The sequence below is a fragment of the Dermacentor variabilis genome, unplaced genomic scaffold (genome assembly GCF_050947875.1).
Source record: "Dermacentor variabilis isolate Ectoservices unplaced genomic scaffold, ASM5094787v1 scaffold_14, whole genome shotgun sequence".
Classification (NCBI taxonomy): Eukaryota; Metazoa; Arthropoda; class Arachnida; order Ixodida; family Ixodidae; genus Dermacentor; species Dermacentor variabilis.
Window position 1 is genome coordinate 2,354,978 of NW_027460302.1, and position 27,292 is coordinate 2,382,269.

The following is a 27,292-nucleotide window of genomic DNA, read 5'->3' on the forward strand; positions in this document are numbered from 1 at the left end:
TGCTCACTGTAGCTCTCCGTTACACTTTCCCAGTCCTGTCCCTTCACTAGTGCCCCAAGGCCTCCTCCTCTGCGTTCTTTTCTTTTTCTGTTGCACCCTACCCAGGTGTATCCTGCAATGAATGGTGGCTCTTCCTCATCTCAAATGGGTTTCGGCAACTCCATATACCTGAAAATTTTCCGTTTGTAATTGTTCTTCTATTTCGCCCACTTAATGCGATTTCTTCCCCCCTGCATGTTGATGAATCCCACATTTACTGCCTTCTTCCTCTTCCTCCTCCGTGCTCCTGTCATACCCTCCCCTCCCCTGTCCTTTATCTTTTATATTTTGGCATGCAGGGTCGCCCTGCTTGCCTGCAAAAAAGCCTGAGCCCTACGACCCACCCGCGTTCCTACCTGCCATCCCGCTGGTGTAGTGTAGTGAATGCCATCCGGGCCGAAAGGGGGGAAGTTTTCCCCCCCGATCATTCTGTTCACCTCCACCACATCACACCGGAGGGCTCGCCCCAACTCCCTAATCATTACATTGGCCGCCACTACCTGTTCTTCAATGAAAGGGCCCTGTCCCCTGACCTCTGGGACGGTACACAGGGAAATGTGCACCGCCTCAGAGGTCGCCCTTAATTTCGCCACTCCCTCTTGAATCTGTCTGCCCAGCATTCGCCCCCTATTCTGCAGGAAGTCATTCACCCCATCGTGCAAAATTACCAGGTTTTTCCCCTCTCTGTTTTCATTCAGTTTGTTTTTGGCTCTCTCCGCCACAGCTTCGAATCGAGCCCCCGGCATGCATTCGACCTTCACCCGTCTGTCATACTGCACTGTTCTGAGGAGTGCTGATTGCATTCGCGATACGTTGGAGCTTCCAACGACCCAGACCTTTCTGTCTTCAAGCAAATCTTGCCCCCCTCCTGTCTCTGTCGGCTGGGTCTTTCCTGCCTACCCGCCTTCTCTGCTTCCTCTCGTCTCATCCCTCTGTATCTGTGTCTCCCGCGGTCCCCACGTTAACGTGTCCGCCCCCCATTCTGCTCCATTGGGTGATCCTCCCGCTTCCTTTTCCTTCAATTCCTGCTGTGCCTTTCTCTCAGCTTTTCTCTCTCTCATCTCTTTCAATTGTTTTTCCAATAGCTGCCCTTTCTCTCGCTCCTCACTCCATTTCCGCTCTACAGCCTCCATTCTGGAGGTCCACTCCCTCTCGACCCTTTCCTCAAACTCTGTGCATTTCGTTTTTTCTTTCTCGAGTTCCTCGTTTGTCCTCGCCATTTCACTCTTTAGCTGCTTCTCCAAATTCTCAATCACTTTACACAGCGTGCACAGGAAGCCGTTCCCTTCCGCCTCCGCCACGGTTTTGAATGCCGTTTCATCCAAATAACACCATCGTTCACACCTCTCACACTGGACGAGGTGCCCGCCTTCCTCCTTGGCTTTTCTAGCCGCCCGTCCCATGAATTCTCTTGTCCTACTGTTATTTAACAGTGTAAAAGCGAGGAAAAAGATTATTGATAATAAAGACCACTGGAAATCTCTGGAAGAATAAAGAGAGCTAGTAAAATAACCAAACCAATAACCAGGGAAAAAAAAGAAAAAAAAAGACTTTTAGCCCTAACTATTAAACTTTTAGTCCTAACTGTTATGTGTTGGCCACGACCTACTTTATCGCCCTACTTTGGCTAAGTGTTCGCCTGGCTTCGCAGTGCTCCAATTCTGTGCAACCTACGTTTCTATGCTGGCCCTATCTTCATTCAGATTTCTCGCCGCTGCAATTAGAAATAGAAATAGAACTTAGCTGTCGGCATCCGTCCGTCCCGGCTCCGTCTTCACCCCCACTAATTGATGACAATGGCGATGGCTCTAAGGTTTCGGTTTCACTCCAGTGGTACCAGCGCTGCGTTACCACACTTTTGTGTAGCGGCAGCCGTCAGCATTTGTCCGAATTCTGACGAATTAATGAATGTTTGGTCCCATAGACTAACATGCACTTTGGCCGGGACCAATACAGCCGTCCGAATTTCTGAATTATTGGGTGTCGAATTTAAGAGATTTTATTGTAGCATGCTCTTATGTGAAGAACGCTGAACAGGTCATCGAAACAGCAAAATTATTAAGTTCAAGAAAATTAGACAAGTGAAAATGCCAACATGTTTGTTAAGAGGTACCTCCTACATTCACTTTAGAATTAAATGAAGGAATAAGAATAAGCAATCTTTGCATTCATTATGTTTAACATTTTTTTGTGTGATAAGAGAGTTTGGTGGCTATAATCCTTTCTGATAGCAGGCATCTTACGCTTGGGATTCCATGTTACCATATTTACTCAAATGCAGCTCGCCACAATTGTAACGTGAGGGTCTACTTTCCAGTCACGTGAAATAAAAGAAATGAACCGCATATGTAACGCAAGATGAACGGAAGATATCATACCGTTATTCAATAAATCACAATTCGGAAACAAGTTCTCTTTGCTTATTGTCGTCGTCTGAGGTCTAGACAGCTTTCCTTGGGCAGTATGCTTGGGCAATCCCTATTGGAAATAGTTTCACCTTTGTGCAATACATAGAAAGCTTCCTCGACAAGGGTTTTTGGTGCTGTGCCAAGCTTGTTGCCAAGAACACTTCGAGGGGCACAGTGCCAGGACGAGCTGCCTTTGCGAAAATGCAGAAGTGATCCGCGTCATCTTCGAGCTTGTTTGAGACTATTTCTTAAGAGGCTGCACAACCATTTCATTGGGGGACAGTACCAGGCTGCTACGAGGTCCACAGAGCCGTTCCGACCGGCCTCACATTTAAAGAGGGCCTCCCGCTGGTCCTGCCATTCGCAAATCGTTGATGTCGAGCCAAGGCGGAGTTTCCCTCCTTCTCGACTATCGAAATTGCTCGTCTCTTGAAGCGGGCATCATATCGAATTCACCTCATTGCCATAACGTCACAAATAAGCGGAGTCGAAGTGCAATAGACCACAGGGTACTGCAGCAACGTAACTGTAACACCAGTCACAAGTACAGAAAAAAGTGTGGATTCCAACAAAAGACTAATTTTGACTAGGGTAGACTTGTCTATAGATTAGATCAAGACGTAAAGGTACAGGCTGCCAACATAATGCTAAAAACCGCAAAAGTTAGGATATTTGTTTTAAAATTGTGAATTTTGCTGTTATTCAAATGTAACACGAGGGTCAAGTCCAAGCAATGAAAATCATGAAAAAAACTAGTTACAATCGAGTAAATACGGTACATATAAAGCAGGTGTGTTAGTTGTTAGATCATCTACCTGATTTTTATGTATGTGCCATAGTAGTTTCAAGTAATATATCTTGTCAGCTTCTGGCATGCAGTATTTTATAAATAATGACTGTGTTCTTAAATAACTTCTATCTGCACGGTAACAATCAAATATGCGTAAGATTTTTTCTGCAAGGTAATTAGAGTGGACTCTCTTTAAATGAAACCTCAAGGGACCAAGGAAATTGGTTCCGTTTATTAGGAGTTCCATTTACTGAGAGACAAAGCTGAATATAATTGCATGAATACAAAACCAACCAACCATGAGGATGGTGCTTCATTTAAGAGGCAGTTCTGTTTAAGCGATTTTCGTTTATCAAGATTCTACTGTAGTTTGCTTTAGGTTGTCAAAGTTGTCATACCCCATACTAATATGCCTTAACCTAGTTTAGAGGTACAAGGACGTAAGATAGGGTCGCTTTTAATCACGTTGGGATGAGCTCTTGTATCCTATGTACGTACTACCAATAGCTAGAGGAAAGTTCAGCGTGTTCTTTGGCTTGCTAAATTCGAATCCATGACCGAAGTGCAACGTGAATATCGTCGTGTGTACAACGAAGCGCCACCACATAGGAATAACATTAATCGATGGGATAAGCAGGTGAAGGATACCGGCAGTTTGCTGGGCAAACCCCGTTCTGGTAGGCCATTGGTAAGTGACGAGTCTGTAGAGGCTATGCAGGCGAGCTACCTAAGGAGCGCTAAAAGATCTCTGTGTGCGTGTGCTCGACAATTACACCTTAAGCAAGACTAGCTTGGAGAGTTTTCCTTTTATTTGGAGATTTTACATTTCTATCTTGTTTCGTTGGTTTCCTGTGACAGGTCAAAAGTGCACCATGACTTTATAGACACACTGTTTATACTTGGTTTCGTTTGCACTTAGACTATTCACCAATTCTACTTCTGCAGACTTTTTTTCTTTCAAAACCATATTTGCAGAGGTTACCAGTTGATGCTTTTCAAAGAAATGGGTTATTCTATCATTTATGTTGTGCTCAAATACTTTAGAAAACACAGAGAGGACTGAAATCAGCCTGTAATTGATCATGTTAGACTAATCACCACCCTTGAACACAGGAGTAACTTTCGTAACTTTTAATTTGTCAGGAAAATCACCCGACACAAACATCTTATTAATCAGCAGATAATACTGGGCTAATAATTTCAGGCACACATATAATGGGTAGTGTTTTTATGCCATCATCTCTTGCGGCAGCATTGTTTTGTAGTCCTTTAACTATCTGATCAATCTCAGTTTCTGTCTTTGGGGTCAGCACTATTGATCTCATTGGTGTGTTAGGCTGAACATATCTACCTATGTTCAGCCCAATACAGGGGCGTTTTTGTATTTTGCCCCCATCTAATTGTGACCGCCGTGGCCGAGATTTCATCCCGAAACCTTTGGCTTAACAGTGCAACACCATAGCTGCTAGGCCACAGTGATGAGTTTCCTGGTAAACTACAGCACCAAATTACCAAAGTTCTTACTTTGTTCTTTATACATACTTTCTATGTTCAAACGCTCCATTGAAGAATGCTCGTTATTCTTGTATTGGCTATTAAATCCATGACAGTCATAGCAACAAAGTCAGTGTCTACATTTTCTGTCATAGATACTTAAAATATTTGTATTATTAGATGATCTAGTGAATCATTTCAATGTCGGTCATGTTCGTAATTTCAAGAACTTCTGCTTCATTACTTCGTGCGAACGCCTTGCCTCCAGCGGTTCGAACTAACCTCCAGCCTGCTTTTTTTCTTTTGCACAATCGCGAAACTCGCAAATCATTTTTTTTTGTGCTGGTTAAATGCTTGTTTACATATACTGGGGTGCCATCACCTGTGTAGTCCAGGTCCTTAGTATGCAACTTCTGTTTCTTGCATTTTTGCAGGACTCTATCGTGCTTTGAACAATGAATGAATTTGAGCATAGTGTTCTTTTCTGAACCACTGAAAGTGGAAACGCGATGGCGCACGTCAGTATAAGAATCAACAGTCAACTTATTCAAGATGTTGCCAATTCTCTAAGTAGCACCTATTATACATACTCAGTGTATTCTTCGTCGGAACTATGTACTGGCCCCCAAACGCCGATTGCAGTATGCTTCATGCACTGGCTGATTACATGCAACGTTACCTTCAGGATACTCATAAAATTATACTCACGGGTGACTGTAACCTACCCTCAATAGACTGGGCAACGCTTGACGGCGGAACTGCCGATCCGTCCTGCGCAGAAGCACTGCTGGAAATTGCCTTTAACTTTAGCCTCAAGCAGATTATACATACACCAACACGTGTAAGTACGAAAACCAGCAATATATTAGACCTCACCTTCTTATGCGACAATATTCCCGATAACACAATCTCTTGGGAAACAGTCAATGGCATTGCAGATCACAAAGCAACCATATGGAAGCATGTCAACTGATAACCTATGGGTACTCTTCAGGGCCAATGTTGAACACTGTCTCAGAAAATTCATTCCCAAGAAAACAAAAACTACGCAAAACGAACCCATGGATATCAAGAGAGATTATACATTTAAAACGCAGAATTGCAAGGCTCAGTAAACTACAAAATAATTTTTTTCTTCAAATGTACAAGAAAAATTAGCGAACTTTCTCACGCGTTAAAGATAGCAGCAAAAACGGCTAAACAATAGTACTTAGTGAAACCTTAAATAACTTCATTAAAAAATCCCCTCATAAATTTTGCCACTATCTCAAATCTAGGGTTCCGAAGAAGAGCAACTTATTGCCAACAGAAGCCTTAACCAAGGCTACCCAATTTAATAAATTTTTCCGATCAGTTTTCACAGTGGACAATTACACTATCCCAGACAAGGGCGCACAGACAAGTGACATAGGCGAAGTACCATGTGAGCTAAATATAACGGAAGGGGGAATTCTTTCTTTATTACTTAATCTTGATATAAGAACATCCAGCGGCCCAGACAACATTCCAAATACTTTTCTCAGAAGGTACGCTGAATGGGTTTCCAAATACTTGTTGCTAATTTTTACAAAATCATTGCAAACTTCTGAGGTTCCTCAGGAATGGAAAATTGCAAAAATTATTCAGAAACATAAATCGGGTCATGCTACAAATCCTTCAAACTTCCGTCCTATTTCACTCACTTGTACAGCGGGGAAAATTTTTGAGCATTTAATATTAAAACACATCGTAACTTTTGTTAAAAGTCATTCTCTAATTAACCCTAACCAACATGGATTTAGGAGTGGTTTGTCTACAACAACTCAATTGATAGAGACTATTCATGACCTAGCATTAATAATCGATAAGCGAGGACAGGTAGACATAATTTTTCTAGACCTATCAAAAGCTTTTGATCGGGTATCGCATCCAAAACTTATCCATAAGCTGCAAGGGATTCTGGGACACGGTATTCTTACAAAATGGTTTAAAGCATATTTGTAACGAAGTCAACAATTCGTTCATTTTGAAGGGCAATCCTCAGACTATGTTGAAGTTTTATCCGGTATGCCTCAGGGCACCAGTTTTAGCTCCCATTCTCTTCCTTCTTTTTATCAACGACGTACCAAATGGCATTGACGCAACGGTACGCATGTTTGCAGATGACTGCATTATTTATAAACCAATGCAGACCAAGGATGATCAGGTTGTTTTGAATGACGCCCTTAAAAATATATCAAAATGGTGTCAGGACTGGCAGATGACGCTAAATGCAGAAAAAAACTGTCTGCATGACAGTCACGAGAAAGAAAGCACCACTAACCTTTCCATACCAAATTCAGCAAAGAGAACTACAAAGGGTAGAAGAATACAAGCATTTAGGTATCACTATTTCTTCCGATCTAAAATGGAACAAATACGTGTCATACGTGGCAAAAAAATCACTCTCAGCGCTTTTTTCCCTCAAACGGTCCCTCAGATACGCTTCACCCAACACCAAATTACTCGCGTACACGTCGCTCATTCGCTCCGTTATAGAATACGGCGCCATATGCTGGTTTCCGTACACTAAATGTGCCATAGCGAAGTTAGAGAACGTACAAAGAAAAGCAGCCAGATTCATTTATAATAAATAGCGTTGTCATGATTCCCCAACTGAACTTCTACGCTCAGCCGGACTCCCAAAAATTAGCGATCGTGCTAGATATCTCCGACTAATTTCCTGTTTATTCTCCAGAGCAATCCCCTAAAAATAGACAAAAAGGAGTTTTTAGTACACTCTAACGCTAGAATTTTAAGAACGAAACACAATAAACAATCATCTGAGCATAGGTTTCACAATGACACCTTCAGATATTCATACTTCCCACAACCTATCAGAGAATGGAATATGTTACCACAAGAGGTTGTCGATTGTAAAACCCTCGATTCTTTTTGTCTAAGCTGTCTAACCATATCTTTGTTGCTACATGATGAAATGTGGTTTTTACATTGTCTTCTATTGTCACCAAGAATGTGCATTGTCTATATCGCTGTACGTGTGTATGAATAAGCTTGTTTTTAAACCAAAGCCAAGGCCTCTTGTAAACGATTATCGTTGAACCCTGTGTGAATGATGTATTTTCCCGTTTATGAATGTACCCTTTCCTGCCAAAGCCTTCGTTAAGGCTAGCAATAGGTACGAAATAAAATAAATAAATAAATCTACAGCATCCCCTGCATTGCGCACACCTTTTATTTCTAAGTTGTTGGACCTCTGATATTGTTCCAACTCTTCAATCTTTGCATTCCATCTGCGATTCTCTGTGGCGAGTTCTTCATTCTTCTTTGACAATGTCTGCATTTCTTTCTGGGGTTCTTTTAACTCATTTTTGATCTCATTCACATCATCACATGTATCATTACAATACTTTAAACTCTCTTTTAAAGATTTATTGTCAAGCCTTAGCTCACGTCAGACATCATCAGTGGCCTTCCCTAAGTCCTTCATATCCTTAGCCATGTTGGAGACAAGATCAGAAGCCAGCATACCATAAACGTCTTGAAATTTCGCCAAAAGATTCAATCATAATACACTGAACAATAATGAACTAGTGTTGCAGCGTTCGGCAGCAGTATGCATTCAATGTGGTAATCTCTATTAACAGAAAGTGGCTCTCACCTGCATAAAGCACACAAGTATTTAATTTGTAGTATCGATGCACCCAACTGTTGAACTGAAAGCTGTCCAGGCTTGCCTGTCTTTATTATAGTCTGCTTCTGTGTGGAAAGCCTGAGCCTGAACGCAGGCTTTGTCGTGCAGGAGTCCATGCACAGTGCAGCAACTTTGATGGCGACAGCATTGGTTGATACTCTTGCAATGCTTGGCATAGCAGGGCCACACCTGCTAGGAGCTGCAAAAAAGCAACCAGGTGTTTTAATTTCTACAATAGATGCGCACCGCTGCCGAACTGGTTTTATATCTAACATATTGTTACCCACAAATTTTGCTGTAGACGTTTGTCTTGATCTCTTAGCGTAGATAATGTTTGTATGCATACTGTTAGTGCTTGTAGAGCTTTTTCGATACAAATACTTTATTCTTAAGTTTTCAATCGTTTCCTGCTATGGAAACTGCAATTCAAAAAATTTATCATCAGGGTACGGTTCTTGTGATTGGACTGGATTGGAACAAACTTTATTTGTGCCTGCAGTTGGGCGCTCGCACGCCCCGATGACGGCCTACGTCATCCTTGAGGTTGCCGTTACTCGACCCGGGTCTCCGCTCGCTGTTGCCGCCTCGCTAGGTCCCTGCCTTTCGAGCGCCCAGAGGACCTGTTGGATGGCCAAGAGCTGTTGGTCGTGATCGTAGCTCTTCGCGGCTGCCTCGAGCCGTGGTGGGATCGTTCTTGAGCTTGCTTCTTCTGGATTTTTTATCCAGTCCTTCAAGATGTGCATGTAATCTGCTGTCTCCCTGTGGCAGACTCTGCACTTATCGGTGCATCAGTCTGGTGCATCGGTGCATCAGCGGTGCATCGCAAAAAAAGACGCAAAAAATAGAAAGTTATTGGCAGAAAGTGAAGCGCCACAGCCGGCTGCAGGGTAATTGCACCGCTGCTGGAGTCGCACTTCACATGGCTGTGGTGGGAGCCAATTAATGGCCACACGCGCTGCGAAGACTCATTTCTGTGTTTGTTAGAAGCGATCGCTCGGCGCTACCCAGTGTGAAGGTACATGACAAATTAATGGTTTAGTATTCTCGCTTATTATATAACTAGGGTCTCGAATCCGGCAACATTGATGCCTTCAGGTAGCATATGTGGGTTTATGACTGTGACGTCATCCCGATACGCCCTGTGTGTGCCGGAGCCACAGACACGCGCTGAGATAAGCGCTATGCTTTCATTTTTACCAGTTCTCACACAATTCATGTGACCGTTCTGGCTGTATATATTTCACGACTGTACATTAAAAAGGATTCATTCTTGGTCATGGGACGACGAGCGTCTGTCTGTCTGTCTGACATGGTGTCAGAAGTGGCTACCTCAAAGCTGGCTACGATGTAGCGCTGCAGCAGCCCGTCAACAAGCGAACGAGCGCCTGCTTCCACAAGAGCAAGTCCTTCCGGTGACATCCGTCAAGCAACGCTTCAGCATGGCAGGAATCAAGCCTCCTAGGCCTTTTGACTTCCAGAACGCTGCAGACTGGCCCGCCTGGATGGACGAGATTCGCATCCGGACTACATGAGAAACCAGACGAAGTACAAGTAAAGACTCTTCTCTATACAATGGGCAGAAAGTCACGGGAGATTCTTCGGTCGCTGAACGTCAAAGACGAAGAAATGGAGGATTTCGACCTCGTAAAGTCAAAATTTAAGGGTTATTTCGTCCATACCAAGAATACAGTCTACGAGAGTGCTCGCTTTAATCTACGCCGCCAACAGCTGGGAGAAACAGTAGACCAGTTTGCAACTGAGCTTAACAGGCTAGCAGACATATGCGAGTTCAATGAAATGAAGGAACGCCTAATAAGAGACCGCTTCGTAGTAGGACTACGGGACCAGCTTCTCTCGGAAGAACTACAGATGGATCCTAATCTCACGCAGAGCACTGCGTTGGCAAAAGCGCGTACAAGCGAAACTGTAAAGAAACAGCAAGCCGAGCTAAAAGAGCACGAAGGCACTATCCCAGAAGCTTGCGTCGCCGCAGTAAAGCCCGAAAAAACCCCTGGAAAGAGCAAAAAGTTTACACGCGGTCACAAACCAGCTTACCGTGGAAAGTTCTGCAGTTTCTGCGCCGGACCATTTCATTCGAGAAGCAGTTGTCCAGCGAAACAAGAAAGATGCAGGTTTTGCCGAAAGTTGGGCCACTTCGAAAAGGCGTGCCGAAAAAAGAGGCAAGCAGACGGGAATCTTGACGACATTGCCGAACCTGATAAATTTCTTGGCACGGTCAAGCAATCGGCGAACACGCCATCTGAGCACTTCGTCAGGGTTCTGATAAACGACCATTAGCTCGGCATGAAAGTAGATACGGGAGCCGAAGTGACAGTCGTCGGGCAAAAATTTTCCTTTACTTCCGCGTTCTCTGGACAAAGCAGGTGATCTTAAAGGACCGAATAATGCAAGCATTCGTACGATCGGAAAGTTTGACGCTGAAGTAGCTTGGAAAGACAACCGTTCGAAGCAGACCATTTACGTTGTGCATAACTTGCGCACACCCTTGTTAGGACCACCAGCTATCAAAGCCCTAGGAATCGTTCTCTTCCTAGATGACTTAGGAACTGCTGACGACATCGTAAGCAGGTATCCTGAGGTATTCCAAGGCACGGGTTACATATCTGGAGAACATACCATACGTCTCGTTCCGAATGTAACACCGTATGCCCTGTCTACACCCAGACGGATTCCTATTTCCATGAAGGAAAAAGTCAAGCAAGAACTGGACAGGCTAGAGCGAGAAGGAATGATACAAAAGGTCGAAGAACCGACAGAATGGTGCGCTCCTATTGTACCCGTAATGAAGCCGTCTGGAGCAGTAAGGATATGCGTCGACTTAACTGAATTGAACCAATTTGTCAGACGCGAGCGTCATCAGCTACCAACGGTAGAGCAAGTTATGGGAAGCTTCCAGGAAGCCAAGGTCTTTTTTATACTGGACGCGAATTCTGGATTCTACCAGATAAAGCTTTCCGAAGAGTGTCAAAAGCTCACCACTTTTATAACGCCGTATGGGCGGTACTGCTACCACAGGTTGCCGTTCGGGATCACATCCGCACCAGAATTTTTTCAAAGAAAGTTCTCGCAGGTCGTCGAAGGCCTAGATGGCGTACTGAACTATATGGACGACATTCTGGTGTACGGCAAGAACAAAGTGGAACATGACAACCGCCTTCGTAACGTGCTCGACCGACTGGAACAAACAGGAGTAACCCTTAACAAGGAAAAATGTTGTTTCGCTGTTGAGCAAGTAGTATTTCTGGGCATGATCTTTGACGCCAATGGTGTGCGCCCAGATCCTGAGAAGATCAGAGCAATCAAGGAGTTACCTCGACCCCAAAACGTCGCTGAGCGTCGTTCCTTATTAGGCATGATGAACCACCTCGCAAGGTTTCTTCCTGATGCTGCGTCTATATCTGCGCCTTTACGCAGCCTCCTCTACAAAGACAGCGACTGGTATTGGGGGAACTCAACAAGAGTAAGCTTTTGAGAAGCTCAAGACTACTCTCAGCTCTAACAGATGCCTGGCAAGGTACAACCCCATGTACTCGACAATCGTTTCGGCAGACGCGTCTTCGCAAGGACTTGGCGCCGTACTACTCCAGGGTCAGCCTTCTGGCGAAAGACGTCCAGTAGCATATGCCTCCAGATCGCTCACGAAAACAGAGCAGAGGTATTCACAAATCGAAAAGGAAGCGTTGGCTTTGACCCGGGCAGCCGAACGCTTCGACGAATTTCTGAGAGGCCTCACGTTTTTATTTGAGACAGACCACAAGCCCCTCCTTCCGCTACTGGGTCGCGATCCTCTCGATTCTCTTCCACCAAGAATCCAAAGATTCAGAATGCGTCTTATGCGGTACTCGTTCACGCTCACGCACTTCCCGGCTAAAACCATCGCTACAGCGGACACTCTTTCTCGAGCCAGAGGCATAAACACGGGACTGTCTATCGGGGAATTGTCTGAAGCTGACGTCTCGGCTCACGTGGATGGAGTCGTTCGATATGAGCTCTCAGATGAGATGCTCGACTGCATACGCTCAGAGCAGGCAACGCATCCCGAGTGCGCATCGTTGCTCGAAGCTTGCATGCAAGGTTGGCCCGCAAAGGATCGGCTGCCGCAAGTTCTCAAACCATTCTGGGCGCATCGTGGCAACATCACGGTTTGCAAGCAGTTGCTTCTAAAGGACGCCAGACTAGTAATCCCAAGATCTATGCGGAAAGAAATGCTTCAGAGAATCCACGAAGGGCATCAAGGTATTGCCCGCTGCCGCGCAAACGCCAAGGAATCAGTCTGGTGACCGGGAATTAGCCAGGAAATTGCAACAACCGTAGCCAACTGCCAAATTTGTGCTGCAGAGCGCACCCAATTTCCCGAACCGATGATCCCATGTGAAACAACGGAGCTTCCATGGGAGAAAATCGGAATTGATTTGTTTGAGATGAAAGGAGCTGTCTATCTTGTTTTTGTTGACTACCATTCCAGGTATCCTGAGCTGGCCCTACTGGATCAAGGAACATCGTCACAGGTGGTCATTCAGCACCTGAAAAGCATCTTCGCCAGGCATGGGATACCGAAAACGGTAATATCAGACAACGGACCACAGTTAGTCTCATTTGCTTTCATTGGTTTTGCAAGAAAATACGGCTTCAAGCATGTCACAACGAGCCCTCATTACCCGCAAGCTAACAGGGAAGCTGAGCGCATGGTAGGGACTCTCAAAAGACTACTGAATAAACCGCCAGACCCTTACATTGCCTTGCTAAATTATAGAAACACACCGGGCCCAACCAGCTATAGTCCAGCGCAACTGCTAATGAGCCGTCGCTTACGCTCACGAGTGCCATGCGTGCCATCCGCTTTAAAACCGCGAGTGGTAAACGTTTCTTGGAAAAAGCAGGACGAAAAATGCAGACAGAAACAAAAGATGAATTTTGACAGACGTCATGCTGCGAGACCTCTTCCCAGTTTATCCGCAGGCAGCCAAGTATGGCTGAGAGACAGATGCGCCGAGGGCACAGTCCTTCTTCCTTCCTCAACACCAAGATCCTACTGGGTCCAGACTGCAGGGGGGACCGTACGCAGAAACAGACGCCATCTGTTCCTGCTCCCAAACGGAGGAGAAACCAGTCCCGTCCCGGCCGAACAGCCTCAACAAGGCAGCCTGCCAACAGACACGACCGAGGACGCCGACATCGTGGCTAAGCAATCGTCCGACACCCAAGAGACCTTTCCACTGAATTAAACTTCCAGACCAGTGCAAAGAACGACGCGATATGGGCGCGTCGTACGAGCGCCGAAAAGACTCTGCATTGACGACTGATTTGTAAAGTGCTTTCGTTTCTTGGTTGGCACAGAGTGCTTGTAAAACGGGGAAGATGTGACGTCATCCCGATACGCCCTGTGTGTGCCGGAGCCACAGACATGCGCTGAGATAAGCGCTATGCTTTCATTTCCTTTTACCAGGGGCGCTATTCTGGACATTCCGCCATTTTCTTCGATGCATGACGTGGGTGCGACGCAAACAAAATGGCGCTGGTGGCCCCGTTTTGCTTACGTAACGGGACGCCAACTTGACGTTTCGCCTAAGAAACTGAAAGGAAGGCACTGAATGTAGCGTTATCGGTAAAGCGAAACAGTTTTCCTCCGCAGTAAAAATGAAGCAGCTATCTCAAAGCGTATAATTATTCTGTCGAAAACGTTTCTCGCTTCCGTCGTCTGCTGCGTACAAGCCATCGTCTGCTTCAATAGCTGGGATGCGTGTCCCCGGAAAATGGACCGAGTCATCGCATGTTGGCGCCAACGCGCTTGTTTTCTTGCTTGAGACAACATACGCGACCTACCAGTGGTGATGCGCGCACGTTCTAGGCCACGTTATCGCTACCTCGTGAAACGCAAGTGACTCAGCCCGACTTGGCTGGCTGAGAAACGGCCGAATATCACCGATAGCGTTGCGCGCGCCAGAGATATCCACTAGAGCGACGCAAGCGCCGGCGCTGCCATCTCTTGTTCATTTCGCTGGTTACTCGCACCGAGGGAGGAAACTTCAAGGCGCCGTCTTGCGTACATTTCTTTTTATAAATTAGAAAGAGGCCGTTGTCATAACTTTTGATTGTGCGAAAAGGCATTAATCTTGATTACAATACAAATGCAGCAGTGAAAAGTGGACAACATTGCCGAAAGTTTGCTATGTTCAACCAATATTATTTCGTTTAAACGCGTTCTTTTAAAAAATGATGGCCCCAAACACAAATGCCAACACCACCCGAGAGTGATGCAAATACTATGAGCACGCGTTATGGACAAAAGATTTTTGTGGTACCAAACGACGGGGAATATGCGGCGATACGCATTCCTCTCGGCTGCCATTGCATATGGTTGCCCATTAGCATAATTCGTGCGGCTCGTCGCAGCAAAAATTATGGCGGAAAATCTCAGCAATGGTGGCCAAGCGCAACGTCACGCATCGTCAAAATGACGTTTACGAAACAGCCCTTCCTGTGACGCTCCTCATGAGATATTCCTTCAGCCAATCAGCAAGCTGGCATGGCGCATATCTTGGATCGCCACCACATATTCGCGCAATTGCAGATGCATTGCACTGGCTTCTGCTCGCTACCGCTCACATTCTTTTTGAAGCGCTAACATCACAATATTTCTGCCAAGGACCAAAAAAATTTATTAGTCCATAAAATTTGCAGCTCCACGTCAGGTTTCGTCATCTTGATGAAAACGCAAAATGACATTACGCTAAACTTCCGTTTCCCGGCACAAATTTCAAGGCACGTGAGCTCTCCACAGCCAATCAGAGAGTAAACGTGGTGGATAATGGCGGCCGTGCAGCCGCCATGCGTGTCGAGAATAGCACCCCAGTTCTCACACAAGCCATGTGACCGTTCTGGCTGTATACATTTCACGACTGTACATTAAAAAGGATTCATTTTTGGTCATGGGACGACGAGCGTCTGTCTGACCATGACCAGTTGCCTTCACCCAAAAAGATAATGTTCTCGTGACGCCGGCGGCAAAAAGGACTTTCCATGTCCGCCGCTAAGGTCTGTGAGCGGTGGTGCAGGCTAACACTCCCAGGGTTCTACTAGTACACATAAATACCAAAGAAAGTGGGTGGGAAACGCCGCCGCGGTAGCTCAATTGGTAGAGCATCGCACGCGAAATCCGAAGGTTGTGGGTTCGGTTCCCACCTGCGGCAAGTTGTTTTTTCATCCACTTTAAATTCCATTAATTTATCATTACTTCATTTCACGTATTAAGAACAAGTAATTTCCCCTATGTTGTCCTTGGTGTCAGTGTTTGTTGGCTTCTCATGATATGACTTATAAATGTCGGGCCCCTCCGTTCACCCCCTTTCTTCTATATCCTTGTAGGTACTTGGTGGGACTAGGGAGATGTTACGCCTGGGCGCGCACCTAGTCGGCGGAAACGTGGATGGAGGGGCTTTAAATCTGCTCACCCAGCTACAGTGTATTAGAGTACTAGTTCACTGTAACCCAGCTGTCGCTGAAAGAAAATGTTTTTCAAAACAAGCTGCATAGGCTGTTTCGAAATAAGAGGTTCTTGCGGAAGCTGACGCAACACTGGAGGAAATTTTTCGATTTGGATAAGGGTATAAAGGGATGTGATAAGAAGTAGGTCGTGGTGTGCGAGGCGCTTCGATCTACAAAAGCTGGGATAATCGTGGGCATGGAGGGTTTCTCGCACCACGTCATCGCTGCGCTCAAGCTTCCTTTCCTTTTTGACATCACTATATCTCTTCCAGCAGAAACAATAGCAAGGCGCTGGCGCCATAGACAATGCATATTACACGTCCAGGAACAAGAAAAAAATCACGCAGAAGCTCCTCTGGGAGTCAGACTATGCGTATTTATAAGCAGCGTAAGTATTATGCCACTAGCTCATCTCCGCGCAGCCCGGTGTCATTACCAATGTTACGTAACTTGATTAGGCCATTACTAACGACAGCTCAGTGGCGACACGAACTGGTGCCGACGGCGGCGTAAGGAGCATTGATGACGCAAGCAAAGTACTGCAGGTGGAGGCCCGAGGTGCGCTGATGACGGTTTAGATCATTATATAAGCCGTTATCGCTCTTCAGCGCCTTATTCATCCGCGTGAAACCATTGGAGACATTTAGCGTGTCCGCTATTGCGGCAAACGGGGATGGTTTGGGGTGATTGCTGGATGGGCGGGGGCAACGTGAGCGGCCGGAGCAGTGCAGCCGCCTTGGTGGCGTAGAACTCAACCAGACAGACACAGAGCTAAAATTGCAGTAAGCTGCTATATTCTGCTTCGCTGCCGGTGCAAACTTTCGGCAGTGGCGTAATTGTCCACACGATTACGCCGCTGTCCAAAATTTACACCAGCAGCTAAGCAGAATATAGCAATTGGCTCCGTGTTTGTGTGGTTGAGCTTTGCGCCAACAGGCGGCGCCACCAATCTGGCCGCTCACTTTATGCCCTTGTTCCCCCGGTAAACCGCCCGCACTTGCCGGAACACTGGACGCACTAAAATTCTATATTATAGAACCATGAAAGTACTCAGGCGGCGGCTTCTTATGGCAATGCCGGTTAGGCCGCAGCTTGAAAGCGATCTGCGATGCCCATAAAACAGTGCCAAAAGCTCATAGCCTCGCGCGCTGTGTTGTTGCCGCTTACATTGTCTTGAAGAGACGCGCGCCCGCTTCAAAGCGATTCGCCAAAGTTGCGGAATGAGGCGTTAACGGAGAGCACCGCCAGCACTGTTTCGTTGCCATTGAAGCGGAAGGCAGCGCAAAGGCAAATTCGTTCGCGACTGCGGGCGCTATCTCGAAAGCGGTCGTCTTAATACGGGACGGACGAAGGGACGGTTTTCTCTTTGGGTAAGCATACAAATGCTTAAGCATTCAGAATTAAAATTTACCTACACCGCCAAACTTTGCGAATTCGGGCTGGCCCGAACACACCGCGTGCCCTGGCACAGCCAGAGACGCAAAACCAAATACATAGAAGGATCTAGGAAGCGTGCCATGGCGCTTCGGCGAAAAAGTAGCTAGAAATGTCGTACATGCGGGCGGCGCACCTATCGAGCGCTGGGCTTGTGAGCAAATAGAAACACGCTTCCGAAACGGGGAGCTTCATCTCCGTCTCGTTCGAGTATCCTATTCCAATGCCTCCTTTACTAGATGCCTGCCGCGTCGCTAGCCTTCTCATTGGAGCGGAGGTTCCCGTAGTTCAGGGTAGTCGCGGAGAGACGGCGCTCGCAGCCGACCCACTTCCTGTTGCGGAGGAAGTGACGATTACTAGGCTGGCGCGCGCTCGACCAATGGCTTGACGAGAGACCACGAGTCCAGCCTCCGGAATCGCAAAAGACGCCGTTAAAATCTCGGAGGCAGGTCTGCGTTATTTAGGTTTGTAGCGGCCAGCGCAGCTAGCGCTCGCAGCCGACTCGAGTTTGAACATTTTCCGCTAGAGGCGCCGTAATTAGCGCAATTGTGTTTGAGTGTGAGCAGTGGTTGGTCGTGGCTCGCGGACGCTCCTGTGGACGAGGCTTCAGCGACTTCGTTCGTAGCTAAGTACTCTTTTATCTTTATTAGCTAGTGTTTTGAAGTGTTTTCTTTTGCATGTAGTAGGGGTGCAAATTTTGAATTTTTGGTAGGAGTAGGAAACGTACCGGCTTTGTCTAGGTCTGGCGGCTCCCCCGTTAGGCCTAAGGGGTAGTTCTTTCAGCTAGCTCTTCGGATTCTTACATGGAGTAGGGAGTGATAATTCTTTGTTTTTGTTCGGGATAGCGGTCGAGGTCGGGTTTGCGTGAGTGATTTGGCGAACTTGCTCGTTGGGCCTAGGGACGTAGGCCTAGCGATGAAATCGAAAAACGTGAAGGGCGCGGGGGACGGGCAGCAAGTGCAGTGCGATGAGTGCCTGCGCTGGTGCTTCCTCGACGAGACTAAATTCCAGAATTTAGCAGACGCGGTGGGGTCTAGCTTCACGTGCAGGTCGTGCGAGGGCGTCAGGGAAGCCGTCCAAAAACTGGAAGGGAATTGGGCGGCTAAGTTTGAAGAGCTTAAGGCAAACCTGAGGGAGGAGCAGGAGAAGCGGGTAGCACTGCAGGCGAAGGTTGAAAATTTCGTCAAGGTGGAGGCGGCCCAGGCCGCGCAGTTGGTGAGGACTGTGGCCGAGCTTGGGGAGGCGAAAGAAAGGAGCGCCGAACTGCAAAGGCGGCTCGACGCTCTTGGGACTCGGGCAGCGGATAATGACGGGTCAGGACACCAAAGCGAGGGCGAAGTGGGAGGCAGGGAGCCAACGCAAGCGGTCGCCAGCTCGCCGCCGGTGAATCGGCGTAGCTATAGCGAAGCAGCGCAACACGCCCCGAGTGAGGCGACGCTGCAGCCACAGGAAGCCGGGAAGCAGGGAGAGGTAGGAGAGAGTGAAAGGGTGATTATCGCTGGCGACTCAAACATGGCTGGGTGCTCAAAAGCAATTGTGGAGAGGGTGAAAGGCGACAAAAGAGTGGCGGTAGGGACATTTCCAGGGCAGACACTGGGTTCTGTCATGGAGCGAGCAAAAGAAAAGCTCACGGAAAATGCCCACGTGCGCAACCTTGTCGTAGTAGCAGGCGGGCTAAATGACGTCCTGAACAGGAAAGGGCCAGGACTAGCCCAGCGCTTGGCGAAGGGGGTGGACGACTTGCGCGAGCTATCCCCTCAGGTGCAGATCGTGGTGTGCACGGTGCCGGAGGTGCCTGTGCGTGACAGTCACGTACAAAGAGCCGTAATGGCTGCCAATGGGGCAATATGGAAAATGAGCCGAGAGAAAGGCTTCGAGGTTGTCGAAGTAAACAGGGAAGTGAGAAGTTGTGGTGGTTTTAAACGAGATGGGATCCACTTCAATTACAGGCTAGCACGAGAAGTGGGCTGGCGACTTGGGGGTCGCGCTGTTGCTTTTTTAGGGGGCCCGCGGGCGCTCAGGAGGTCAGAGTAGGTAGTAATAAAGAAGGTCCCCTAGGGGAACATCAGAAGAGCATCGCCGTCGATAACAGAAAAAGGAGGAAAGCAAGAACAAGAGCTCGCCATGCAATAGGCTACATAAACATGCAGGGCAGCAGAAGAAAGGAAAAGTGGGCAGAGATTGAGGAGCAGTTACATAGAGAACAAATAGGGGTGTATGCGGTTACAGAAACGCACCTTAGAGACTCAAAAGAGCCGCCAGTTATTGAGAATTATGTATGGGAAGGGTGCAACAGAACTAAGTCGGAAAGAAAGGGAGGGGGAGTCGGAATGCTCATCCATCAGGGAGCCAAATGGAAAAGAGTAAATTCACAATGTCAAGAGCATCTTTGGTTATCAGGTACAATGAGTGGGAAAGAAACTTGGCTTGGAGTTACGTATTTGTGGACCGGAATAAATTGCACAGAGAAGAATAAAGAGTTAGTGGAATGCATAAGCGCTGATATTAGGGGTTTCGGGAATGGTGCTGAGATAGTCCTATTAGGTGACATGAATGCCCACATACAGGATTTAGATGGCTATACCGACAATAACGGGAAGTCAATGCTAGACCTTTGCGAGCAACATAACCTCGTGATCGTGAATACAGGGCCGGTGTGTGAAGGACAGATCACGTGGGAAGTGGGCAACCGGCAACTGTCTGATGACAAAAGGAATTCATGATAAGTTGAGAGAAATGGTCATCGATGAGGAAGGGTTTAGCAGCATAGGGAGTGACCATAAACGCATCATTTTGAAAATGGGATATGTAGTTGGGAAAGAGAGCAACGAAAGCAAAATGGCCAGTCCAAATTTGAACGCTGAACAAATAGCTAATAAAGTCACTAGAGTTGAGGAAGAAATTGGCAAGTCGCCAAGTAAGGGGTGGGAATATGGTGAGCTTCTAAGTGTAGTAACGACAGAAATACGGAAAGAGAAACATGTTCATTGGAAAGGAAAAAAGAAACCGAAAAGCTGGTGGAAAAAGGAGATACGAGAAGCGATCGCCGAACGACAGAAAGCATCTCGAGAGCACAGGCAGGCAAAGAAGGCGCAGTTGCCACAGGATGAAGTAACCAGTAAATGGGAAATATACCGGGAGAAAAAGTCTATGGTACAAATACTGGTGCAAGCAAAATTAAAAGGTGAAAGTGAAAGTTGGTTGTCAGAAATACGTGAGAAAAAGAAGGCCGCACCTAGAATATTTTGGAATCCCATAAAATTATTAGGCAGGAAGTCAACAACAATACAACAACATATCCTAGACGAAGATGAAAACAGACTGGAAGGAGAAGCAGCAATAAATTACATCCAAAAAGTAACAGCCGAATCTTTCAAAGGCAAGGACGAGGTTGTATTTGAAGAAAAAAAGAGCATGAAAGAGACCCAAGGGGGAAAGGAGCTAGTGCTTACAAATTTAAACAGGAATTTTCTCTTCCGCTTTCTTCCAAAGCGCACAGCCACAGGGCTAGACGAGGTTCCCGTTAGGCTGATAAATGAACTGGGACCAAAAAGTAAGGAAGCTCTCGTGAAAGCAGTTGAAAAAACTTTAAAAGATAGACGAATACCAGACAGTTGGCGACAAAGTAGAATGAATTTAATTTATAAAGGTAAGGGGGAGAAAGACAGAATTCACTCGTATAGACCGTTGACCATTACATCGGTAATATACAGGCTAGCAGTGCAGGCAATCAAATTAAAGCTTCAAGCATGGGCCGAAAATAATGGCATTTTGGGAGAGCTTCAGAATGGCTTTAGAATAGGTAGGCGTTTGGATGATAACTTGTTTGTTCTTACTCAGTGTATTGAAATATCAAAAGCAGAAAGCAGACCGTTGTATGTGGCCTTTTTGGACATTACAGGAGCATATGACAACGTAGACCGCAGCATTTCGTGGGATATTCTGGAAGGGGAAGGCTTAGGTAAGGATTGTATACAGCTTTTGGGAGAGATTTACCTAGAAAATACTGTTTGCGTTGAATGGGAAGGGATGAGGAGCGCGGAGAAAGTTCATATCAACAAGGGACTGAGGCAGGGGTGCCCTGTATCCCCGCTGCTGTTTATGATGTACATGGTGAGGATGGAGAGGGCGCTAGAAGGAAGTAATATCGGGTTTAATCTCTCATACAAACAGGCAGGTACAGTAATAGAGCAGCAACTCCCAGGTTTATTTTATGCGGACGACATTGTGTTGCTCGCAAACAAGCAAAGTGATTTGCAACGTCTGGCTAATATCGGTGGACAGGAAGGCAACAATTTAGGTTTGAAATTTAGTGTTAGAAAATCAGGTGTTATTGTATTCAATGAAAACAGTGAACAGACAGTGGAGATACAGGGCCAAGAAATACCTCGGGTAACAGAATATAAATACCTTGGTATATGGATAAACGAAGGCAACAGATATATGGAAACAAAGGAAAAAACCATAACAGTCAAGGGGAAGAGAAATGCAGCCATAATGAAGCACAGAGCGCTATGGGGATACAATAGGTACGAGGTCCTCCGAGGTATGTGGAAAGGGGTAATGGTTCCAGGACTTACTTTTGGAAATGCGGTTGTTTGCTTTAAATCAGGGGTACAATCAGGACTCGACGGAAACCAAAGGTCAGTGGGTCGCCTCGCATTGGGCGCTCACGGGAAGACTACAAATGAAGCTGTGCAAGGGGATATGGGCTGGACTAGTTTTGAAGTGAGGGAAGCTCGCAGTAAAATTGAGTATGAAGAACGGCTGAGGAATATGGAGGAAAGTAAATGGGCTGGGAGAGTGTTCAGGTATCTGTACAGGCAAAACATTGATTCACAGTGGAGGAAAAGAACTAGGAAGCTTACCAGCAAGTATGCGGCCTGTGGGGTGGGCAACACAGCAACAAAGAAGGTCAAGCGGAAAGTCAGAGAGGCTGAATTAATCTCATGGGTGGCGGCAATGGAAAAGAAACCTGCCATGAGTAACTACTTAAGGGGAAAAAACGAAATTAGGAAAGAAACCATTTATGATAACTCAAAGGGAAGCTCATTACTTTTCGAAGCGAGATCGGGATGCCTTAGAACACGCACCTATAAAGCGAGATATAAGAAGGAAGAAGAAGCATGTGCTTGCTGCGGTAAAGCTAGGGAAACGACGGAGCATATTTTATTAGAATGTGAAGACGTCTATCCAGCGGTCGATTTAGGCACCACTGGCCTCCTTGAAGCCCTTGGGTTCAGCGGGAGCAGTGGTAAAGCAAACAGGTCCGCAATAGACATCAGTAAGAGGCGATTGGAAGATTGGTGGAAGAAAAGTAGGGAAACGACAAAAGACGGAGACGTACAAAAGCACAGTTCGCAATAGGGTATCAGAAAATTTGGACGTGGTAGTTCATAGTGTTTTTTTTTTCATTGGTTAATCTAGGTAGGATATTAGGCAGCATAGTAGCAAGAGCTTGGTGGCGCAAGCCACCGCCCCGTTCCAAAGGGGACGCTCATAACATCCATCCATCCAGTGGGGAAGAGTGAAGAGGAGAGGGGCAGGAACCAGCTTCTCGGCTCACGCGGCAGGCATTTACTAAAGCAGGCATCGCCTATTCCCAGGCATAGAGTTTCCTACAAAAATTACGAAAGGGAACTCTGGCGCTAGTGTCTATGGGAGCTGCAACCGCTCCAGCATGGGAATTATGGGAAGTACATGGATTTGCCTAAACTTCGTCCTTTTGCCTTCAAACGGCTTTGTAAATGCGTCACTTTCAACAGCATATTGCGCAATAAATAATTAAATAAACATCATTGAAATTGCCCGACGGCAGGATTCGAACACAGGGACTCTAGCACAGAAGCCTGATATTCAAACCATTCAAACGGACGCATGTATCGACGAGCGAATGAAACGCCCTTATGAATTTATCAAGGGCATGCCAGCGCCTTGAGACGCATGGCGCGTTTCAATTTGGCCACCTGGACAAGCTCAATCGTTACAGTTTGATTACAAAGACGGCGCCGAATAAAACAACACACGAAGAAGGGAGACACGAGACAAGCACGTAGGCGCCTACGTGCTTGTCTCGTGTCTCCCTTCTTCGTGTGTTGTTTTATTCGGCGCCGTCTTTGTAATCATGCTTAACCAACTAGCCCATCAGCACATGCTCGTTACAATTAATAGCAATTGTACGCGTTCCTGGCGTCTTCTGCACTTCGAAGAATATAGATTGCGCTGAAATATACGACAATAAGATTTATATAGCGTAATGTACAAAGCCACAAGAACGTCTGAATCCACAAGCACGAAGATCAGACAAATCCATGTATTTCCCATCATTCCCTTGGTAGGACAACGTGTGCAGCGCCAGAGTTCCCTCTAGTAATTTTTGTAGGAAACTCTATGTTCCCAGATCGTCCAGTATCATGGAGGAAGGAAACTAAGGAGAGGCCCTACCCCCTCCTCGCGCTAGGAGAAAAGTGTGGAGGAAGTGACGTAGTAGGTGCTCCTCTTTTTTGCTGTTTTTTTTTATTTCTTTGCCGTAGCGGCCACGCCTTTCGGGCCACAATAGCGGCTCTGTTTTGGTTCTGTGCGCTCACACGCGTTGCTCCGTAGGTTTCGTACCGTGGTTTGCGTACCGTGGTTTACCGTGGCAGGTTTGCGTTGGTCTCCGTGTTTTGTTGCGCTGCGTTATCTGGACCTTTTTTTTTCACATTCGGCGCGTCTACACCCTGGTTCCGTAATGCCTCCATGACTGCTGAGGTTTCGACAGAATCAAACGCTTTCTCGTAATCAATGAAAGCTATATATTAGGGTTGGTTATATTCCGCACATTTCTGTATCACCTGATCAATAGTGTGAATACGGTCTATTGTTGAGTAGCCTTTACGGAATGATGCCTGGTCCTTTGCTTGACAGAAGTCTAAGGTGTTCCTGATTCTATTTGCGATTACCTTAGTAAATAGTTTGTAGGCAACGGACAGTAAGCTGATCGGTCTATAATTTTTCAAGTCTTTGCGTCCCCTTTCTTATGGATTAGGATTATATTAGCGTTCTTCCAACATTCCGGTACGCTCAAGGTCATGAGGCATTGCGTATACAGGGTGGCCAGTTTCTCTAGAACTATGTGTTCACCATCCTTCAACAAATCTGCTGTTACCTGATCCTCCCCAGCTGCCTTCCCCCTTTGCATATCTCCCAAGGCTTTCTTTACTTCTTCCTGCGTTACCTGTGAGATTTCGAATTCCTCTAGACTATTTTCTCTTCCATTATCGTCATGGGTGCCACTGGTACTGTATAAATCTCTATAGAACTCCTCAGCCACTTGCACTATCTCATCTATATTAGTAATGATATTGCCGGCTTTGTCTCTTAACGCATACATCTGATTCTTGCCAATTCCTAGTTTCTTCTTCACTGCTTTTAGGCTTCCTCCGTTCCTGAGAGCATGTTCAATTCTATCCATATTATACTTCCTTATGTCAGTTGTCTTACGCTTGTTGATTAACTTCGAAAGTTCTGCCAGTTCTATTCTAGCTGTAGGGTTATAGGCTTTCATACATTGGCGTTTCTTGATCAGATCTTTTGTCTCCTGCGATAGTTTACTGGTATCCTGCCTAACGGAGTTGCCACCGACTTCCATTGTACACTCCTTAATGATGCCCACAAGATTGTCGTTCATTGCTTCAACACTAAGGTCCTCTTCCTGAGTTAAAGCCGAATACCTGTTCTGTAGCTTGATCTGGAATTCCTCTATTTTCCCTCTTACCGCTAACTCATTGATGGGCTTCTTATGTACCAGTTTACTCGGTTCCCTCCTCAGGTCTAGGCTAATTCGAGTTCTTACCATCCTGTGGTCACTGCAGTGCACCTTGCCGAGCACGTCCACATCTTCTATGACGCCAGGGTTAGCGCAGAGTATGAAGTCTATTGAATTTCTAGTCTCGCCGTTCGGTCTCCTCCACGTCCACTTTCGGCTATGCCGCTTGTGGAAGAAGGTATTCATTATCCGCATATTATTCTGTTCCGCAAACTCTACTAATAACTCTCCCCTGCTATTCCTAGTGCCTATGCCATATTCCCCCACTGCCTTGTCTCCAGCCTGCTTCTTGCCTACCTTGGCATTAAAGTCGCCCATTAGTATAGTGTATTTTGTTTTCACTCTACCCATCGCCGATTCCACGTCTTCATAGAAGCTTTCGACTTCCTGGTCATTATGACTGGATGCAGGGGCGTAGACCTGTACAACCTTCATTTTGTTCCTCTTATTAAGTTTCACAACAAGACCTGCCACCCTCTCGTTAATGCTATAGAATTCCTGTATGTTACCAGCTATATTCTTATTAATCAGGAATGCGACTCCTAGTTCTCGTCTCTCCGCTAAGCCCCGGTAGCACAGGACGTGCCCGCTTTTTAGCACTGTATATGCTTCTTTTGGCCTCCTGACTTCACTGAGCCCTATTATATCCCATTTACTGCCATCTAATTTCTTCAGTAGCACTGCTAGACTCGCCTCACTAGATAACGTTCTAGCGTTAAACATAGCCGTTATCAGCATGATAGCATTTCCTGTCGGTAATGCTATCATGCTGATAACGCGCGTGCCGTTCGTTACTGGAAAGTATCGGGCTCGCAGCGTTAAAGAAAGGAAACGCATCAAGGCAGATGACGATTATTATTGTGAGGCAGAAGGGGCACTCCAAAGGGTGTAAACTGTTCTTAGAGTGTAGCTTCACGTGCAGGTCGTGCGAGGGTGTCAGGGAAGCCGTCCAAATACTGGAAGGGAATTGGGCGGCTAAGTTCGAAGAGCTTAAGGCCCACCTGAGGGAGGAGCAGGAGAACCGGGTAGCACTGCAGGCGAAAGTTCACAATTTCGTCAAGGTGGAGGCGGCCCAGGCTGCGCAGTAATAAGGACTGTGGCCGAGCTTGAGGAAGAGAAAGAAAGGAGCGCCGAACTGGAAAGGCGGCTAGACGCGCTTGAGACGCGGGCAGCGGAGAATGTCGGGTCAGGACATCAAAGCGGTGGCAAAAACTCAGAAAGTAGGGTAGACCCTACAGGCGAAGAGGGAGACAGGGAGCCAGAGCAAGCGGTCGACAGCTCGCCTACGGTGAATCGGCATAGTTATAGCGAAGCAGCCCAACACGCCCCGAGTGAGGCGACGCTGCAGTCACAGGGGCGCCAGCGGGCGCGAAGAGAGGGGCAGCGGACACAGGCTGGAGGCGAACGGTTCATACGCAGAAGGGTCCTGGTGATAATGGACTCCAACGTGGGGAGGGCTGAACAAGGCGTGATGGCGAGAGTGAAGGCGGACGGGCGAGTACAGGTGGAGGTGCAAGCGGGAAAGGGCATGGCGGAAGCAATGAGCAAGGCGCGGGAAGTGGTAGGGGACAGCACGGAGAGCGACAACTTGGTCATTATGCATGCTGGGCTCAATGACCTGCTTCAGGTGAGAAGCCAGGACCTTGAGATGCACATTGAGACTGGGCTGAGTAAGCTTAGAGAGGGCTCCGGGAGGGTGCATGTGACCATATGCACTATCCTAGAAGTCCAGGGCCAGGCTTTCCAGGTAGAAAGGAGGGTGGTTGAGGCCAATGGGGTCATTAGGAGTCTTAGCGGACGACTCGGGTACAGCGTGATGGAGGTCAAGAGGGAAGTGTATGGAGCCGGCTCCCGGCCTTTTGTGCAGGATGGCATTCACTACAGTGGTGCCACTGGCAAACGGGGGCAGGATGGGTCTCCAGGCAACAGCTTTTTTAGGCGGACCCAGAGCCCTGAAAGAACCAGTGTAGGCGTGGATGATTCGAGGCAGGAGCTACACACAAGCAAACATGGGTACTATAGGAGAGGCGACAGGAATAAGCTCCAGAGCCAAATTATGTCAGACATAGTGTTCATTAACATGCAAGGTGGCAGAAATAGGCTAAAATGGGAGACATCAAAGAGCGACTAAGGCAGGAGAA

The 27,292-nt window shown here is 46.8% G+C and overlaps 1 protein-coding gene and 2 pseudogenes across 3 annotated transcripts in view; all 3 read left to right on the forward strand.

The window, feature by feature from the left end:
• The window catches only part of LOC142567706 (sphingosine-1-phosphate phosphatase 2-like), a 216,321-nt gene that overhangs the window by 121,487 nt on the left and 67,542 nt on the right, over window positions 1-27,292 (forward strand). Inside the window, exon 5 of one of the 3 annotated variants that reach the window (XM_075677877.1) lies at window positions 12,891-12,914. The exons of the other annotated variants lie outside the window; for them this stretch is intronic. Within the exon in view, the coding sequence (XP_075533992.1) occupies window positions 12,891-12,899 (9 nt within the window). The 3' untranslated portion in view covers window positions 12,900-12,914. Of the gene's footprint in view, window positions 1-12,890; window positions 12,915-27,292 lie in introns of those variants that run through there. 3 annotated transcript variants of the gene reach the window in all.
• On the forward strand, window positions 9,757-11,002 carry LOC142567770 (uncharacterized; annotated as a pseudogene).
• LOC142567745 (uncharacterized) lies at window positions 13,395-27,121 on the forward strand (annotated as a pseudogene).